The sequence below is a fragment of the Salvelinus alpinus genome, chromosome 14, assembly GCF_045679555.1.
Source record: "Salvelinus alpinus chromosome 14, SLU_Salpinus.1, whole genome shotgun sequence".
NCBI lineage: Eukaryota > Metazoa > Chordata > Actinopteri > Salmoniformes > Salmonidae > Salvelinus > Salvelinus alpinus.
Window position 1 is genome coordinate 29,782,644 of NC_092099.1, and position 19,541 is coordinate 29,802,184.

The following is a 19,541-nucleotide window of genomic DNA, read 5'->3' on the forward strand; positions in this document are numbered from 1 at the left end:
AATGAAATATTAACGCTACAGCGTACAATGACATTCTAGACAATTCTGTGCACGGGGAAGGCCCTTTCCTGTTTCAGCATGACAATGCCCCCATGCACAAAGCGAGGTCCATACAGAAATGGTTTGTCGAGATCGGTGTGGCAGAACTTGACTGGCCTGCAGAGCCCTGACCTCAACCCCATCAAACACCTTTGGGATGAATTGGTACGCCGCCTGCAAGCGAGGCCTATTCGCCCAACATCAATACCCAGCCTCACTAATGCTCTTGTGGCTGAAAGGAAGCAAGTCCCTGCAGCAATGTTCCAACATCTAGTGCAAAGCCTACCCAGACGAATGAAGGCGGTTATTGCAGCAAAGGGGGGGACCAACTACATATTAATGCCCATGATTTTGGAATGAGATGTTCGACAAGTAGGTGTCCACATACTTTTGACCATGTAGTGTATTTTACATTAGTTATCTTTTTTGTTTGTTTTCAGTCCCACCCTACAGCTACCCTAAACCCCTTCCATCGATCTCCAAAGATCATCATCCAGTTTTAATTTCTAATTGCCATATTGTTTCCCACTGTGCTGTGATGTTTCACAAAAGTTCTGAACCTTTCTATTCTCGTTGTTTCTTTAGTGGCTAAATTGTTCAATATAATTGTCCTAATACAATTTCCATTCTAATCCTTCAACAACAATGGAGAGTGGCAAAATGTTAGTCTTGACACATACAAATCCAATGTGCAGTTTGATTCATTTATTTGTCATTCTTCTGGATACAAAAATGTAAAGAAAATTCTCACAAAACGAATTCTGATCATTAAAACTAAAGAAACAAACAGTATGGTAACCATGGTCTGGTATGGTCAAAAGAACGTGTGCTGCCATTACGGTCACTTCCAGTAGGCCTTGGAGCATGTATGCCTTTAACTGTTTTCTCCATTGGCCTGTAACACACTTAACAGGAGATTAGTAGCAAACACACATACAACCGTAATTCATCATGACTTGGAAACATACAAATATACAATATAACCTATTTAGCTCAGATGCTAAATTAATTATAAATATTTCTGCTAAGAGTATTATTATATTATTGATCGATTGACTATAACTTTTCAAATCACCCAGTAGTGCTATTTTCCGAGTTCACTCCGGATAAATTTTGCAATTCATCAGCCATTCCTTAACCTGCGACCATAAACAGGCTACATATGGTCAGTACCAAAACATGCGATCTAATGTTTCTGTCTCTTCGCAGCAAAATCTGCAGAACTGCGATGGAGGTATCCTCCATATACAGTACCAGTCAAAAGTTTGGACACACCTACTCATTCAAGGGTTTTTCTTTATTTTTACTATTTTCTACATTGTAGAATAATAGAAGACATAAAAACTATGAAATAACACATATGGAATAATTTTGTAACCAAAAAAAGTGTTAAACAAATCAAAATATATTTTATATTTGAGATTCTTCAAAGTAGCCACCCTTTGCCTTGACAGCTTTGCACACTCTTGGCATTCTCTCAACCAGCTTCATGAGGTAGTCACCTGGAACTGGAATGCATTTCAATTAACAGGTGTGCCTTGTTAAAAGTTCATTTGTGGAATTTCTTTCCTTCTTAATGCGTTTGAGCCAATCAGTTGTGTTATGACAAGGTAGGAGTGGTATACAGAATATAGCCCTATTTGGTAAAAGACCAAGTCCATATTTAGGCAAGAACAGCTCAAATAAGCAAAGAGAAATGACAGTCCACCATTACTTTAAGACATGAAGGTCAGTCAATCTAGAAAATGTCAAGAATTTAGAAAGTTTCTTAAAGCGCAGTCGGAAAAAACATAAAGCGATATGAAACCGGTTCTCATGAGGACAGCCACAGGAAAGGAAGACCCAGAGTTAACTCTGATGCAGAGGATAAGTCCATTAGAGCTACCAGCCTCAGAAATTGCAGCCGAAATAAATGCTTCACAGAGTTCAAGTAACAAACACATCTGAACATCAACTGTTCAGAGGTTGGTTTGGGATGAGTTGTACCTCAGAGTGAAGGAAAAACAGCCAACAAGTGCTCAGCATATGTGGGAACTCCTTCAAGACTGTTGGAAAAGCATTCCAGGTGAAGCTGGTGGAGAGAATGCCAAGAGTGTGCAAAGCTGTCATCAAGGCAAAGGGTGGCTACTTTGAATAATCTCAAATTTAAAATATATTTTGATATGTTTGGATTATAATTTAAATTGAAAACCAAAGTTTTGAATCCAGAGTCCTTATCAGTTCATAAACCACGTGCCATGGAATCGTTACATCGAAAACCTCTTCCCAACTATTTTTCAACCTGTATGACTCAACTGCCATTTTTATGGTCCTTTAATTTTACTGGTATACTTTTTTTTTTATTTATCACAATTTCCTTTAACCAATTTTGGTCTTTAATGCAGGGCCAACAGACAAGTTCCTTCTCCTTCCACTTGCCTCCTCCATTTTTGTAGTAATGCTGCAATCATTTGGTTGTAATCTTGGATAGAGCAGACATTTCCATATATTTTTGTTAACTGCAAGTGTGACATAACTCCACCAGTCCTATTTATGATATAATTTACAAAGATTATACTGTTTTTAAACATAGTTTTTCCATTACATTTTTATTTTTATCAATTAGTATATTTGAGTTTAACCATACTATTTGTTGTAATATTTGTTCTTTTCTGGTGGATTAAACAGAAATTGCAACCAGCTTTCTATGGCATGTTTTTTTTTTTATTACAATATTTTGGAGATTATTTTACTTTCAAATAACCAAAAGTGAGAGGTTGTAATCTGAATAAAGGGGAAAAGGCCATTATTGAACACGGGGTGAGCCATTCTTACTAATCAGCTAGAGAACCAGTTTGAATTTAAATTTCAGTTTTGTATGACTGAAGCCTGTAGTGAGAGGTCCAATCCTTTAATATTTTCTGCCCTCCAAATTCATATTTACTATATAAATAAGCCCGTTTAATTTTGTCTGGCTTGCGCTTCCAAATAAAGTTGAATATCATTTGCTCATATAATTTAAAAAACAAGTCGTTAGGTGTAGGCATAAGTAAATAGGTAAACTGGGATATGGCTAAAGGGTTATAAGGGTGATTTTTTCACAAATAGATAGGTATTGTCCTTTCCATGGTAGTAAGATTATCTTTTTTGACTAATTAAAAAAAATGTATTGTAGTAAGTTAATTTCATTTTTTCAGGATATGAATAGAGTATGTCCACTTCTCCATCAGACCATTTTATTGGTCAACTACACAGTAATGTAAAAGTTGTATTTTTTAGCAATCCAATACATAATATGGTGCATTTATCAATTTGGTTGTAATCCAGCGAGATTAGAAAAATGATCTAGATCCTTTGAGGCTGTGCAGGGATCCACATTACACATTTAAAAGAAAACATGAATTGTCAGCGTACATTGACACCTTTGTTTTTAATCCCTGGATTTCTAGCCCCTTGATATTAATGGTTGGATCTGATTTCAAAGCTAACATTTTGATAGTCATAATAAATAGATATGCCAATAGTGGACAACCTTGTTTTACTCCTCTTGACATTTTAATACTTTATGAGAAGTAGCCATTATTTACTATTTTACACCTGGGGTTACTATACATAACTTTAACCCATTGTATAAGAGATTCTCCAAAATAAAATAGTCCAGGCATTTATAAATTCCAGTCGTACTTTATCAAAGGCCTTTTCAAAGTCAGCTATGAATACCAGACCTGGTTTCCCTGATTTTTCATAGTGTTTTTAGATTTACCACCTAGGTCCTGGGAACATTCATGGGAATGTTTAGAGAGACGTAACGAATACATATTTTTTTTTAGACAAGCATTATTGTATTGAAGTGTTACCAAAATCCAAAAAGTACAATATACAAACATTCATATAAAAAGGAGAAACGACCCCAATGTAACACCACTACAGACAACCATTCAGACTAAAGTCAATGACCATTGTACAGTTTCATACATGAGCTAAGCATCATTTGGACTGAGGTAGTTTTATCTTATATGTAACTTAATGTTTCTTATCCTTTATTTTTAGCCAGGTACATTTATATTTAAGAATTAAGTCATGAGGGGGTGTGGCATATGGCCAATATACTACAGCTGAGGGCTGTTCTTACGCACGACGCATCGCGGAGTGCCTGGACACAGCCCTTAGCCGTGGTATATTGGCCATATACCACAAACCCCAGAGCTGCCTTATTGCTATTATAAACTGGTTAACAGCATAATTAGAGGCGTAAAAATAAATGTTTTGTCATACCCGTGGTATACGGTCTGATATGCCATGGCTGTCAGCCAATCAGGGCTGGAACCACACAGTTTTTAATTTACATTATACAACGGGTGGGTCTAATCCTGAAAGCTGATTGGTTAAAAGCGCATTCTAGCCGGTGTCTATTCCACAAATTACCACTGGCAAAATCTATCTAATCTATGTTAAAATGTACATTTACTCTGTTCCATCTGAATACGCAATCCACTGTCTCATCAGACCAGGCAGGGAAGTTCTAAACTTTAAAAAGCATCTAGACATTCTCACATTTCTTTTAGACTAACATTTAGTTTTCAACAATGGAGATTTGTATGAACATTGATGTCTGTCTCTCTCCAGCTGTCCCATAGTTATGAACTTGTAGGGGTCGGGACGAGAAAGACAGGCAGCGTTTCTCAGCCAGTCGAAATCATGAATCAACTGGCATCATTTTTATGAATATAAACAAAGAAATGTCAATTGAAAAAAGGTCAAATGAAACAAAGCTAGTTTGCAGTCTTTCCAGTTTCCGTTTGAAGTTATTGTAGCTGTGTTGTTAGCTAGCTCCTCTGAACAACAGTGCCCTGATGAGAGAGCACATTTTCAAAGCCAGGCTAAATCGCGTCTCATTAGCTAATTGTTATGGATGTTTCCAAATAAATGTCACTAGAAAGCAGCTTAAACAAATGCAGCTACTGTTGTTATTCTGTCTGCACTGTTTGACGTGACTGTAAGGTAGCCGTAGTTGGCTAGCTAGCAAGCAGGGGATAAGAACGTTGCCTGCCAGTATGGCATAGATACAGAACAAAAAGACTGAACGAACGACCAGCCGGCTTGGGTAGCAACCCTAGATTTGTGTCTGGACTATATCTTGAGGAATGATGAAATAGTATGAATAAATTCATGAAAATAACCTTATTTGAATATGTTGGTAACCCGCTGTATAAAATTGATACTGCCCTCGAAGACGGTGTTTGGAGGATATATTGGCACGGCTAACAATGCTTCTTGGGCATTATCACTTAAATAACTACCTGGTTATCCAATAAATTAAGCTACAGAAGAATTCAGGATGTGAAATTACAAAAACATACAGAAAGTTGCATTAGGAGGAAACACCAGTCTATGCTCTGTGAACTCTTGTGAGCGTGTAAATTAGGTCACAACACCAGTCTATGCTCTGTGAACTCTTGTGAGCGTGTAAATTAGGTCACAACACCAGTCTATGCTCTGTGAACTCTTGTGAGCGTGTAAATTAGGTCACAACACCAGTCTATGCTCTGTGAACTCTTGTGAGCGTGTAAATTAGGTCACAACACCAGTCTATGCTCTGTGAACTCTTGTGAGCGTGTAAATTAGGTCACAACACCAGTCTATGCTCTGTGAACTCTTGTGAGCGTGTAAATTAGGTCACAACACCAGTCTATGCTCTGTGAACTCTTGTGAGCGTGTAAATTAGGTCACAACACCAGTCTCTAAGCAGTTCTATAGGCTAGACTGTGTGTGACTGTGTGTGCGTGTTGATAATATGCGAGTTGCATGTTGACACCACTCTGTCCTGCAGAGGGTTCTTGGCAATGAGGGGTCCTTAGGGGTTGGGTGTGGCCCTTGAGGCTGGAGCCACCCCTGTCTTGCCTGCCAGGGTGCTGGTCTTGGGCCGCTTGGACTCTGGGGGCTGGCACACAGGGTCGGTGGGGGGAGAGGGTTGTTCTGGGGGGAAAAGGTGAACCAAAATACATGCATCAATCGTAGACAGAACATTGGACTGAATAAATCTTTCTTAGGAATAGGATTTTACATCATTTAGTATACTCAGATGTTAATTTTGTTTCATTGGTTGGGCGCTCAGAGGCAGACCCCATTACAGAGACAGGTAACTATAACACTGTCCATAGCCAATCCCTGGCCTTGTTGTAAAAGTGCTTGGCAAATCCCTGTGTTGGTTGTTGCATGATATGCTGACCATGTTTGGCTTTCTCCGTGGAGGAGGGTGTGGTAAAGGCAGCTGGAGATCTAGAGACGACGGGAGTCAGAGATATCCGTCTAAAAACAGAAGGTAGCGAGAGAACAGTGACTTAGAGAGGGATTCTACCCGGCTGTTGAGTAGGTGGCTTAGGAATAAGTTCCAAAATGCGGCTTTTATGTCGGCCTACATAAGAAAAACTTGCACCTAATTTAGGATTCATAAGGAAAAACTAAACCGGCAAATAATAACAATCTAACTGCACTTCTTCACATCTATGCTCTTTCTCTCCTCATTCAATCTCCTCACAGACTGATAATGACCGGACACACACACACACACTGCCCATCTTGTCTGCCGGCAGCCTCTCAGGATAATCGGTACTTGATTAACAGTGGGTGGGGTCCAAAGAACCCTGAATACCAGACAGGGTTTTGTTCTGACAGACAGTAGCTAACGACCAATACACGCCGCAAGCTCTGCCATTATTTTGTCTCACACTCAATGTCAACAAATTACTTATCATCCACAATGTGGATTCAGAACCTGCATAGAGATTCTTAGATACTGCACATTTCTAATAAATGAAACAGTAGGGGGGAAATTGTTCAATGTCCTTCCCTAGACTAGGCATGCTGCCCTGGCTGGTGCTCCCATCAGCCTATCCGTCTAACTGTTCCCTTCCATCCAGTGATCATGTGGCAGTGACGTAGTAGCTGTGTGTAGGTAGGTACCAGGCAGTCACCACCAGCCATTTGAATGGGAGTTCAGGGATTTAGCGTGCAAACGCTACTCACACATGCAGAAACACATTCTCACTAATATACGCACCAATGCACAAACTCTGACTCACAGGTAAGCATTACATTGATTAGACAAACACAGGCATACAAAAATACAGACCAGACACACAATGGTCTATAGATAAAAAATCCATGACATCTTGTGTCTGTGCTCTTACCTGGGGACAGGTTCTTTAGGGGTGGTGCTAGCTTTAGAGGTGCTGGGGCCAAGAGTGTTTCTTTGGGCCTTTGGGGTGAGGCAGGGCTGGGCTGTAGAGGGGGTGTTGGGGGTGGAGGGGGCGCTGATGCTGGTTGTGGTAGGGATCTTGGGGGAATTAGCAGCAGTGGCTTTGGGGGTGCTGGGCTTGCCCCATCCCTCCAGGGTGTTGAGGGTGATCCTATGGGGATGTGGCTTGGCCTTGCCAGGGTTGTTCTTCTCCTCACCCCCAGGGACCAGGGGGGTGGCATGGGAGGTGAGGGAGGTGCTGGGGGTCTCTTTAGGAATGGCGTGGACAGTGGCGGTGCTCTCTGTGGTTTTAGGGACGGGGGACACCATGCGAGCCATGGCAGCCTTCTTGCCCTTCTTCTCTGGGCCGTTGCCGGGGGTGACGACCTCCAGGACTGGGGGTTCCTTCAGGGGGGTGCCCAGCTCGCCAGGAGAGAAGGAAAGGAAGGAGCAGTAGCCGTCTGTAGAAGACACCGCCAGGAAAGAATCGTCCCGAGACCTACAACAGCACATCATCACTAAATAGACTGGATGGAACACAGACTGGAATAATACTACAACAACTTATTATCACAAGGAGTAGTTAGAAGTTACCCCAAACACTGATACAGGGTCAGACATTTTTCAGTGCAGTTTGGGATTGGGGGATAGGGTCATCAGATCCTAGATCAAGGGCATCTTCTACCTCAAGCTAATCAAAAACAGAGCAATACAAGACATCTGAAGAGCGTGTGTGTACCAGGTGAGGTCGCTGAGTGTGTGATAGTGGATGTTGGACACGTAGCCGAAGGGTAGGGTCTGCTGAGTGTCATAGAGGAAGATGGAGTCCTCTGATGCCACAGCAAACACCAGTCTGTAGGGCAAGCCAAACATGTTGGGCAGGGGCTGGGCACTGCCATCTGTAGGGAAGGGAGAGTGGAGTGGTGAGGAGAGAGGAAGGCATAGAGAGGAGAGGAAGGGAGTTAGCTATACTTTTTTTGCTATTGTGTGTGTCCTTACCATCTCCCTTCTTGGTCCTCAGCTCGAAGTAGACAGGGCAACAGCGTACAGCCAGGGTGGCTTTACCAGGGCAGGGCAGGTGAGCTATGGGCCTAAGATACAGAAAGGCAGATACAGGTTATACCTATACTCTGATACAGAAGCAAACTGCAGGCTGTGACAGTCTCAGTTCATTTCACTAAATCTTCATTGTCCCCAGAGGGTTATTGGTTGGCAGCAATGACCTCTTGAGGCTCTTCCTGGAGAAGACGTATGTAGTGCTGGTGACGTTCTCCCCTGCCTCCACACACCCCGCTACACATAGAGAGAGAACGCAGAGGAAGGACAGAGAGAGAGAGAGAAAGGGGGACAGAGAGAGAGGGAGAGACAGAGAGAAAGGAGATGGGCTAAACAGGATGTCACCTATGACCTCCACATCAAAGGATATGACAGCAGCACAGGACACAATTTCTTCCTGTTTCAAGTCACCAGACAAATACACAGAGTAATTGTTTTCGTTTTCGTTTGTGTTTGTGTACCTGGGGCAAGCAGAAAGGATCCGTCCGGTGTGAAGGTGAGTCGCCTGAAGAAAGACTTCATGCTGTCATCATGGAACATTCGGTACTGTTTCACCTGTACAGAAGCAAATAAACACCATTACATCATTGAGTGTTCAGTGTGTGTATGATTGTTTCATGTGTGTATGGGAGATTGTCCATTCAGCTCATACTGACCTCTCCCCCCACAGCTGATCCAGAGCTCATCTTACTGACACTGTAGGCCTTCCTCCTGCTCTGAGTACTGTACACACGCATCACCCTGAAAGAGAGAGAGTTGACAGTCAGATTGGCAATCAATCATATTACATTGTTTACCAGTTGATGCTGGTTCATTGTTTATATGTTAGTTCCACTAATCACTGATTAAGGGAGAGACAAAATGGCTTCTCACGCAGAACCAGTGGCTGTGTGCGGTGTGTTCCTACCGGTCACAGCTGAGTGTGGCCACATACTGGCCCAGCGGGTCCCAGGTCACTCCCTGCACATAGCTCTTATGGTCATTAAAGATGCACAGCTTCTGTCCTGAGAAATACAACACAGTTACTACCTGTGTGATAACTAATGAACAGCATGCATTCACCGAGAGTAAACATAATAGACAACACAGAGGTACAACTCAACAGACACATTTAGACACACTTTGTGTACACACATCTTACCCTTTGTGACATCCCACATAATGGCAGTGTTGTCCACAGAACCAGAGACCATGAAGTTCCCATCCCGGGTCCAGCTGATATCATACACATCCTCTATGTGTCCCCTACCAAACAATTTAAACAACAATCACAGCTGTGGTTATGAAGTAAGACATATCAAAATATTACAGGGAGCGGACCATGCATTGTAGATAAGGGCATTTATTAGAGGGTCTCACCTCAGGGTCTTGACCACACTCCAGCTCTCCTTGTTGAGCTGACTATCCTCCTCCTCCTCCTGGAACGATTGGGCCTGTTCAGGCTCCTTACTGTCGTTTAGCTTCCACAGCAGGATGGTTGCATCTGTTACACAGTCATTACACTCACATGGAAAAATATACTCTGTGGACTGAATATCTCTTATCATAGCAATTTACAAGTACTTGGGTTTCTTGAAAGATCCCACATCGAAGGTCTTGTGAAAAAGCTCAGGCACAAGCTGGATTGTTTTTTGTCCGTAATAAGTCATGTTTTTATTTTGAAGCGATAAAAGAGGCTTGTTTGCACTACTTTTATGCTTATACTTGATTATGGTGATATCTTGTACATGTACGCCCCTATGAGGTTATTATGTATGATGAACACTGTACCATGGGGTGCTGAGGTTTGTTACCAACTCCAAAGCTCTCACATCCCTGTACCCTCTATGTGTGAGTGGGCTGGCCTTCCTTAACTCTTCAGGGGATTAAATCATTTGTACGTTTTTATTTATAAAGCCATACTGAGACAGTTCCATTTTTTTACTAGTCTAACTACATTATCAAGCAGTCACATGAAAAACTATTGCCTGACTCACAACTGTGTTTTGTTGATTGTGCCTAAAGCCAGTATAGAGCTAGGGGGAAAAAGCTTTCCAGTTCTCTGCCCCTTCCGCTTTGAACGAGTTTCAAACGGTCCTGAAATTACAGGACCTCGTCCCTTTAAATGAGTTTAAAGCTAGGTTAAACACTATGATGGAAAATTAAGTGGTGGGGGGGGGGGGGGGGGGGGGGCGTCAATGTTGACCCCTAGTTTCACAACACTCTCAAACCATCTTACTGTTCAATGTGTACATTCATGTTTTTTAAACTGTAGTGCTTCGTGTTGTAAATGTGTCTGCAACTTTGTGTGCTGCTATTTAGGCCAGGTCTCTCTTGTAAAGAGATAGTTAATCTCAACGAGATTGGTAAAACACAAAAATAAAAAAAATAGTATATTATTGTTGTTTTGGCATCAACTGATTACAATACCAGAGGTGCAAAAAGATGGCGGCCTCCGTGCACTTACCACAAATGACTTGTTTGCCAAGTTTTCCGTATTGTACATTGCTCTCTGTTACTCTTTTTTTGTATCATAACCACAGTAAACATGATCCCATTTTTAGCTTCAAGTTTGGAAAATTGAACCATGTCACACCATAGTTTTAAAACGCCATGGATAGTGGTAAAACCATGATGTCATTTTTGAATTCCGACATCTTTATGCACCTTCAGCATTGGAGAAGCTGATCACCCTTGTTCGATTCTATTTGCTATACAGTGGGGAGAACAAGTATTTGATACACTGCCGATTTTGCAGGTTTTCCTACTTACAAAGCATGTAGAGGTCTGTCATTTTTATCATAGGTACACTTCAACTGTGAGAGATGGAATCTAAAACAAAAATCCAGAAAATCACATTGTATGATTTTTAAGTAATTCATTTGCATTTTATTGCATGACATAAGTATTTGATACATCAGAAAAGCAGAACTTAATATTTGGTACAGAAACCTTTGTTTGCAATTACAGAGATCATACGTTTCCTGTAGTTCTTGACCAGGTTTGCACACACTGCAGCAGGGATTTTGGCCCACTCCTCCATACAGACCTTCTCCAGATCCTTCAAGTTTTGGGTCTGTCGCTGGGCAGTACGGACTTTCAGCTCCCTTCAAAGATTTTCTATTGGGTTCAGGTCTGGAGACTGGCTAGGCCACTCCAGGACCTTGAGATGCTTCTTACAGAGCCACTCCTTAGTTGCCCTGGCTGTGTGTTTTGGGTTGTTGTCATGCTGGAAGACCCAGCCACGACCCATCTTCAATGCTCTTACTGAAGGAAGGAGGTTGTTGGCCAAGATCTCGCGATACATGGCCCCATCCATCCTCCCCTCAATACGGTGCAGTCGTCCTGTCCCATTTGCAGAAAAGCATCCCCAAAGAATGATGTTTCCACCTCCATGCTTCACGGTTGGGATGGTGTTCTTGGGGTTGTACTCATCCTTCTTCTTCCTCCAAACACGGCGAGTGGAGTTTAGACCAAAAAGCTATATTTTTGTCTCATCAGACCACATGACCTTCTCCCATTCCTCCTCTGGATCATCCAGATGGTCATTGGCAAACTTCAGACAGGCCTGGACATGCGCTGGCTTGAGCAGGGGGACCTTGCGTGCGCTGCAGGATTTTAATCCATGACGGCGTAGTGTGTTACTAATGGTTTTCTTTGAGACTGTGGTCCCAGCTCTCTTCAGGTCATTGACCAGGTCCTGCCGTGTAGTTCTGGGCTGATCCCTCACCTTCCTCATGATCATTGATGCCCCACGAGGTGACATCTTGCATGGAGCCCCAGACCGAGGGTGATTGACCGTCATCTTGAACTTCTTCCATTTTCTAATAATTGCGCCAACAGTTGTTGCCTTCTCACCAAGCTGCTTGCCTATTGTCCTGTAGCCCATCCCAGCCTTGTGCAAGTCTACAATTTTATCCCTGATGTCCTTACACAGCTCTCTGGTCTTGGCCATTGTGGAGAGGTTGGAGTCTGTTTGATTGAGTGTGTGGACAGGTGTCTTTTATACAGGTAACGAGTTCAAACAGGTGCAGTTAATACAGATAATGAGTGGAGAACAGGAGGGCTTCTTAAAGAAAAACTAACAGGTCTGTGAGAGCCGGAATTCTTACTGGTTGGTAGGTGATCAAATACTTATGTCATGCAATAAAATGAAAATGAATTACTTAAAAATCATACAATGTGATTTTCTGGATTTTTGTTTTAGATTCCACCTCTCACAGTTGAAGTGTACCTATGATAAAAATTACAGACCTCTACATGCTTTGTAAGTAGGAAAACCTGCAAAATCGGCAGTGTATCAAATACTTGTTCTCCCCACTGTATAAAAGTTTGCTACATAGTGACCCACCATCTCCTCCAGAAGCGAGCAGCTCGCTGTTGGGGCAGAAGCGCACCACGTTGACGGCCTTGGTGTGCCGCGCCAGGTTTGACAGGAAGTCCACCACTGCCTTCCCATCAGTCCCCATCTCCACACGCCACAGCTGACCACAGCAAGTGACACCACACGTTACAGCATCACACAGAGCCACTACACGCGTTGGGTCATTGTCTCTGAAAGCATAACTACATTGTTCCCTTACCAAGCAGTGTGAGTGAGAGAAAAAGGCCCTCTGCTAATGCATACAAGTGTTCAGTTTGTGTGTAAATATGTAAGTGTGTGTGAGAGAGAGTAAGAGAGACATGGCGCTGCACCTGCCATAACATCTGAAAATCTGTGTACACGACCACTAAACTTCGATTTGGACAATGTGGTTGTTTTAAACAGCTAGCTAGTACTCACCCTGACAGTGGTGTCCACTCCTGCTGTGGCCAGCCTGTGTATGCGGCCCTCTGAGTTGTGCTGGAAGTCCAGACTGTAGACAGGCTCTTTGTTGTGCCACGCAATCTCACATGTTATCACCTTCATCCTGCTACTAAATACAGGGAAAGGAAGAAAGAGTAAGGAGAATGTCAGCTAGAGATACTAGCTATAACTAGCAACTGAACAAACAACAATTGTTGTGTTGTTGACACCAACAGTCACTTGTAAATGAGAAGGCAGTGAAGAAAGTTGGGACATTAGCAACTTTCAAGTGCTCTACTCTCATATATTCATTGTAGCTCAGTACCTACGAGAAATGTTGCTTAGTAAAGCCAACATGTTCGTTAGCTTAGCCAGAGCTAAGTTAGCTCAATCGCTAGCTAGCTTACGTTAGCTAGTTCAGATAGCTAGCTGTGTGATGAAGTAAACCACTTGCGATGACCTAATGAACAGTGTTAATGTTATATTACCTATTGAATTACTCAGATATGCATCCAGAACATATGCATAAATAAACATGTATCTCTATCTACCTGTTTTTCCGCTGTTTCGCTTTTCTGCTGAGTCCAGTCTACAAGCAGACTGCACAGACAAAACAACATTGGTTTCCCGCGTAGAGTGCGTCCATAACTTCCGGTAGAGAAGTCAACAGTGATAGGAGGAGAGGGAAAGGGGGCGGGTATGAGAACCTGCAACATCAGAGATGGTTCCGGGTGCTGTAATACCAGAGTAATCCAAATGGCGGCAAAATACACAGACTCTCTTGAGTCTGGGTAATTTCAAGGGGTCAGCAAATTGACATTCAAAATAGATTTCAGATGACATTATAGTAGAATAACAACATACACTGCTCAAAAAAATAAAGGGAACACTTAAACAACACAATGTAACTCCAAGTCAATCACATATCTGTGAAATCAAACTGTCCACTTAGGAAGCAACACTGATTGACAATAAATTTCACATGCTGTTGTGCAAATGGAATAGACAAAAGGTGGAAATTATAGGCAATTAGCAAGACACCCCCAATAAAGGAGTGGTTCTGCAGGTGGTGACCACAGACCACTTCTCAGTTCCTATGCTTCCTGGCTAATGTTTTGGTCACTTTTGAATGCTGGCGGTGCTTTCACTCTAGTGGTAGCATGAGACGGAGTCTACAACCCACACAAGTGGCTCAGGTAGTGCAGCTCATCCAGGATGGCACATCAATGCGAGCTGTGGCAAGAAGTTTTGCTGTGTCTGTCAGCGTAGTGTCCAGAGCATGGAGGCGCTACCAGGAGACAGGCCAGTACATCAGGAGACGTGAAGGAGGCCGTAGGAGGGCAACAACCCAGCAGCAGGACCGCTACCTCCGCCTTTGTGCAAGGAGGATTAGGAGGAGCACTGCCAGAGCCCTGCAAAATGACCTCCAGCAGGCCACTGGTGGAGGTAATTTAGTTTGAGACTTGGGGTAAATTGGGAATTAGGAGGTGGGGAAGCCCTATTTAAAGTGCTTTCAGAACGTCTTCACACTCTTATTCCACATTGTGTTACCGCCTAAATACACCATAATGACAAAGTGAAAAGATGTTTTTAGAAATTTTAGCTAATTTAAAAAAAATGAAATACAGAAATATCCAATTTACATAAGTATTCACACCCCTGAGTCATTACTTTGTAGAAGCCCCTTTGGCAGCGATTACAGCTGTAAATGTTTCTGGGCAAATCTCTAAGAACTTTCAAAACCTGGATTGGGCAACATTTGCCCATTATTCTTTTCAAAATTCTTCAAGCTCTAACAAATTGGTTGTGAATCATTGCTAGACAACCATTTTCAGGTCTGCCATAGATTTTCAAGTAGATTTAAGTTAAAACTGTAATTTGGCCACTCAGGAACATTCACTGTCTTCTTGGTGAGCAACTCCAGTGTAGATTTGCTTTGTGTTTTAGGTTATTATCCTGCTAAAAGGTGAATTAATTGCCCAGTCTCTAGTGGAAAGCAGACTGAATCATGTTTTCCTCTATGACTTTGCCTGTGCTTAGCTCCATTCCGTTTCTTTTTGTATCCTGAAAAACACCCCAGTCTTTAACAGTTGCAAGCATACCCATAACATGATACAGTCACACTATGCTTGAAAATATGGACATTAGCACTCAGTAATGTGTTGTATAGGATTTGCCCTAAACATAACACTTTGTGTTCATGACAACAAGTGGATTGCTTTGCTAAATGTTTTGCAATATTACTTTAGTGCAGGGGTGTCAAACTCAATCAGCGCATGGGCCGTATTGAAAAAACACAACATATTGAACAAACACAACGAATTCACAGGCCAAACAAAGCCTATTATGTTTGTTTTTACAAAAATAACATGCATATAACTGCGACCAAAACTGGCCATTGTTTTAATAGAAAAAATATGTCCCTTTATAATGTCCACTTATGTACATAGGATGCTGCATATAGTATTTAACATATTAAAACAAAAGAAGAGATAAATAATATTTGTCCAGCCTTTGCTGCTATGCTTGCAGATGCTGCGACCCTAATCAAAAAGTATATAGTACCTCCAAATAACTAAAAAGTAGCTAGGTTGTTGTAACATTGAAACTTAAAACATGTTTTTAGTTTTGTGGCACCGCATGGATCACCAGTGCGTTTGAATGCAGCATTGCTGTATGCTGCACTCAACATGTGTTGTAGTTGAGTAGCCAGCCTGGCTATTGCTCAAATGTTGCTGTAATATACCTTGTTTCTTCTTTGCATGTCGTGTTGTTGCAGGTTTTGTTTTATGGTTATTCATTGTTGTCAAGCTTTAAAAACCGAAGCCATACTGCAACCTTTTAGTAGCCTAGCTAGCAGCGGTGGAAAAAGTACCCAATTGTCATACTTGAGTAAAAGCAGATACCTTAATAGAAAATGACTCAAGTAAAAGTGAAAGTCACCCAGTAAAATCCTACTTGAGTAAAAGTAAAAAAGTATTTGGTTTTAAATATAATTAAGTATCAAAAGTAAATGTAATTGCTAAAATATACAAAAGTATCAAAAGTAAAAGTATAAATCATTGTGTGCAAAGCTGTCATCAAGGCAAAGTGTGGCTACTTAGAAGAATATAAAATTGAAAATATATTTTGATTTGTTTAACACTTTTTTTACTACATGATTCCATATGTGTTATTTCATAGTTTTGATGTCTTCACAATTATTCTACAATGTAGAAAATAGTACAAATAAAGAAAAACCCTTGAATTAGTAGGTGTTCTTAAACTTTTCAGAGGCAGTGTAAATATATATATACATACATATATATATATATATATATATATATATATATATATATATATATACACACACATCTTTAAAAAAATATATTTTCCTTTATTACTGTCAGAATGTGTGCGTACTTGTCACGTTCTGACCATAGTTCTTTTGGTTTTGTCTTTGTTTTAGTGTGGTCAGGGCGTGAGTTGGGTGAGTTATCTATATGTTGTGTTTCTATGTTGGGTTTGTTGTTTGGCCTAATATGGTTCTCAATCAGAGGCAGGTGTTTGTCATTGTCTCTGATTGGGAACCATATTTAGGTAGCTTGTTTTGTGTTGGGGTTTGTGGGTGGTTGTCTTCTGTCTTTGTGTTCATTTGCACCAGATAGGACTGTTTCGGTTTTGCCACATTTGTTATTTTGTATTGTGTTCATGTTCAGTTGTTTATTATTAAAACATGGACACTAACTACGCTGCGTATTGGTCCGATCCCTGCTACACCTCCTCTTCAGACGAAGAGGAGGAAGGCTGCCATTACAGTACTGGTAGCAAAGTCAGGTGCAGGAGAGCAGAGGTTTGTGAACAGGCCCACACTTTATTTAGGAAAAAGTGCAAAACGCGCAAAACAGTCACAAGAATTATGTTTAACAATAAACATCTTCGTGAAAAAATAACATGGAAAAAACAAGCCAGTCTGGCGCGTCAACAATACACACGTAACACAAACAATCTTACACAAAGATATGAAACGGAACAGAGGAATAAATACATGTAGATTGATTGGGAAATGAAAAGCAGGTGTGCAGGAAACAAGACAACACAAATGGATACATGAAAAATGGAGCGGCGATGGCTAGAAAGCCGGCGGCGTCGACCGCAGAATGCCGCACGAACAAGGAGAGGAGCCGACTTCAGCGGAAGTCGTGACAATTACTTTCTAACCCTACCACCCCTCCCTAATTGGAGTAAACTAGTGAACAACAACGCTTAGGCTTCTACTTCCAGCTTATACATACTATATACTTTTTATGGCACAGTCTATTTTACAATAGTTATATATATATATATATATTTTTACTCCTGTCCTTCGTCTAACCTCAACCTCAACCTAAACCTCTCCCATCTATTTATTTCACAAAAGTGATGAACCTATATACGTTTTATGGACACAGTATGTTTTACATTAGTTATCTTGTTGTTATTAGTTATTATTATTACCAACCTTCAGCTCCATTCAACCCCTCGCATCTATCTCTTAACACCATCCACATTGGATTTATAATTGCCATATATTTTTCAACTGTGCTGTGATGTTTACAAAAGTTCTGAACCTTTCTATTCTCATAATTTGTACAGATTGTACATTAAAAATAGTTTTTTTTGCTAAAGTATTATTATATTATTGATCGATTGACTATGACTTTTCAGATCACCCAGTAGTGCTATCTGCAGAGTGAGCTTCAGGTAAATGTTGCAATTCTTCAGCCATTCCTGGACCTGTGACCAAAAACAAGCTCCATATGGACAGTGCCAAAACAAATGATCTAATGATTCTGTCTCTGGGAAGGTTGTATCCCCCCATATATATAACAATCTATTGGTTGCAAGAATTTTGTATAATAATTTTAATGAAAAATTCAAAGTTTTGAATCCGTTTTGCGTATCAGTTCATAAACCATGTGCCATGGAATCGGTACTTCGAAAATCTCTTCCCTACTATTTTGCAATCTATATGGCACAGCTGTCAAATTTTTTGGTCCTTAAATGAAACTGGTATACTTTTTTATTTGTCAATTTTTTTAACCAATTATGGCATTTAATGCAGGGCTGACAGACAAGTTCCCTACTTTTCCCCCTTCCACTGTCACACCCTGATCTGTTTCATCTGTCCTTGTGCTTGTCTCCACCCCTCCAGGTGTCACCCATCTTCCCCATTATCCCCTGGGTATTTATACCTGTGTTTTCTGTCTCTGTGCCAGTTCGTCTTGTTTTGTCAAGTCAACCAGAGTGTTACTCCGTGCTCCAGCTTGTTCATTTTCCAAAAAATTTGATAGTCATCCCAGTTTTGACCCTTGCCTGGCTTGACTCTGAACCCGCCTGCCTGACCATACTGCCTGCCTGCCACTCTGTACCTTGGAAAAACCTCTCTGGTCTTCGTGGTTGAATTTGTTTGAAATTCACTGCTCAACTGAGGGACCTTACAGATAATTGTATGTGTGGGGTGCAGAGATTTTTGTGGGGTGCAGTCATTTTAAAATCATATTAAACACTATTATTGCACAGAGTCCATGCAACTTATGTGACTTAAGCACATTTTTACTCCTGAACTTAGGCTTGCCATAAAAAAAGTGGTTGAATACTTATTAACTCAAGCTTTTAATTTTTTATTAATTTGTAAAAATGACAAAAAACATAATTCCACTTTGACATTATTGGGTATTGTGTGTAGGCCAGTCAAAAAAACTAAATGTAATCCATTTTAAATTCAGTCTAACACAAAACAAATGTGGAAAAAGTCAAAAGTTGTGAATACTTTCTGATGGCACTATATATTGCAGGAGTCAGGGATGAGCATGTGGTTGTGGTTTGATTCTACCCCCCCCCCCCCCCCCCTAAAGTGCATCAGGCAAAGAGTAGGTATTTTCTATTGCCCTGCCAATCATCAAATATGCACTTGCTTTGATACTATGTGCCCTTCTAATACACTGAATGACATTTCTGCTTCCGTTTTGATTTTGATGCCTTCCCAAACAAAGAAATTATTACTAATTGTGTATGAAATTGTGATAGTGATATATTGAGGATTCCTTAGTCAGTAAATGTTATTGGGTTTTCTACGTCTATTGTATTTTCTGCAGGTTGACATTTATTGTTATGAGTCTTGCCCTGCTGGCAAAACTGAGCAGTTTCCAAAAGATTGGCTATAAAGTCAAAATTGTCCACAGTATATCGCAAAAATTCATGGAAACAACATTTCGCTTTTTGGTCTTAATTTAAGGTTAGGTGTCACGCCCTGACCATAGTAAGCTGTTTTTCTCTGTGTTGGTTGGGGCGTGATAGTGACTAGGGTGGGTCATCTAGGTGTTTGTATGTCTATGTTGGCCTGATATTTTTTTTTTTTTTATCTTTATTTTAACAGGGAAAACAGACTGAGACCTAGATCTCTTTTACGGCTGTGCCCTGTGTAAACATGTTGACATGTACAGT

At 41.0% G+C, this 19,541-nt stretch overlaps 1 protein-coding gene across 1 annotated transcript; it reads right to left on the reverse strand.

Annotated features, from left to right (window-relative positions):
• Nucleotides 1-729: 729 nt before the first annotated feature.
• LOC139538732 (chromatin assembly factor 1 subunit B-like) lies at nt 730-13,737 on the reverse strand. Its single transcript, XM_071341122.1, has 14 exons — nt 13,628-13,737; nt 13,074-13,206; nt 12,642-12,774; nt 9,671-9,794; nt 9,453-9,556; nt 9,219-9,315; nt 8,968-9,052; nt 8,773-8,866; nt 8,479-8,548; nt 8,255-8,346; nt 7,995-8,154; nt 7,209-7,754; nt 6,248-6,327; nt 730-5,994 (listed from the first exon to the last, which is right to left on the reverse strand). The coding sequence occupies exons 2-14, from the start codon at nt 13,197-13,199 to the stop codon at nt 5,873-5,875; spliced, it is 1,833 nt and encodes a 610-aa protein (XP_071197223.1). The 5' UTR covers nt 13,200-13,206; nt 13,628-13,737; the 3' UTR covers nt 730-5,872.
• Between the last annotated feature and the right edge of the window lie 5,804 nt (nt 13,738-19,541).

What these genes read in the sequence shown, in the direction of transcription:
- LOC139538732 (XM_071341122.1), bottom strand. Translation starts at nt 13,199, where the DNA reads ATGAAGGTGATAACATGTGAGATTGCGTGGCACAACAAAGAGCCTGTC. An exon ending in GAGTGGACACCACTGTCAGG is followed by an intron (nt 12,775 to 13,073) that starts GTGAGTACTAGC and finishes TGCTGTGGTCAG; the next exon opens with CTGTGGCGTGTGGAGATGGG. An exon ending in ACACTCAGCGACCTCACCTG is followed by an intron (nt 7,755 to 7,994) that starts GTACACACACGC and finishes GTGCTGTTGTAG; the next exon opens with GTCTCGGGACGATTCTTTCC.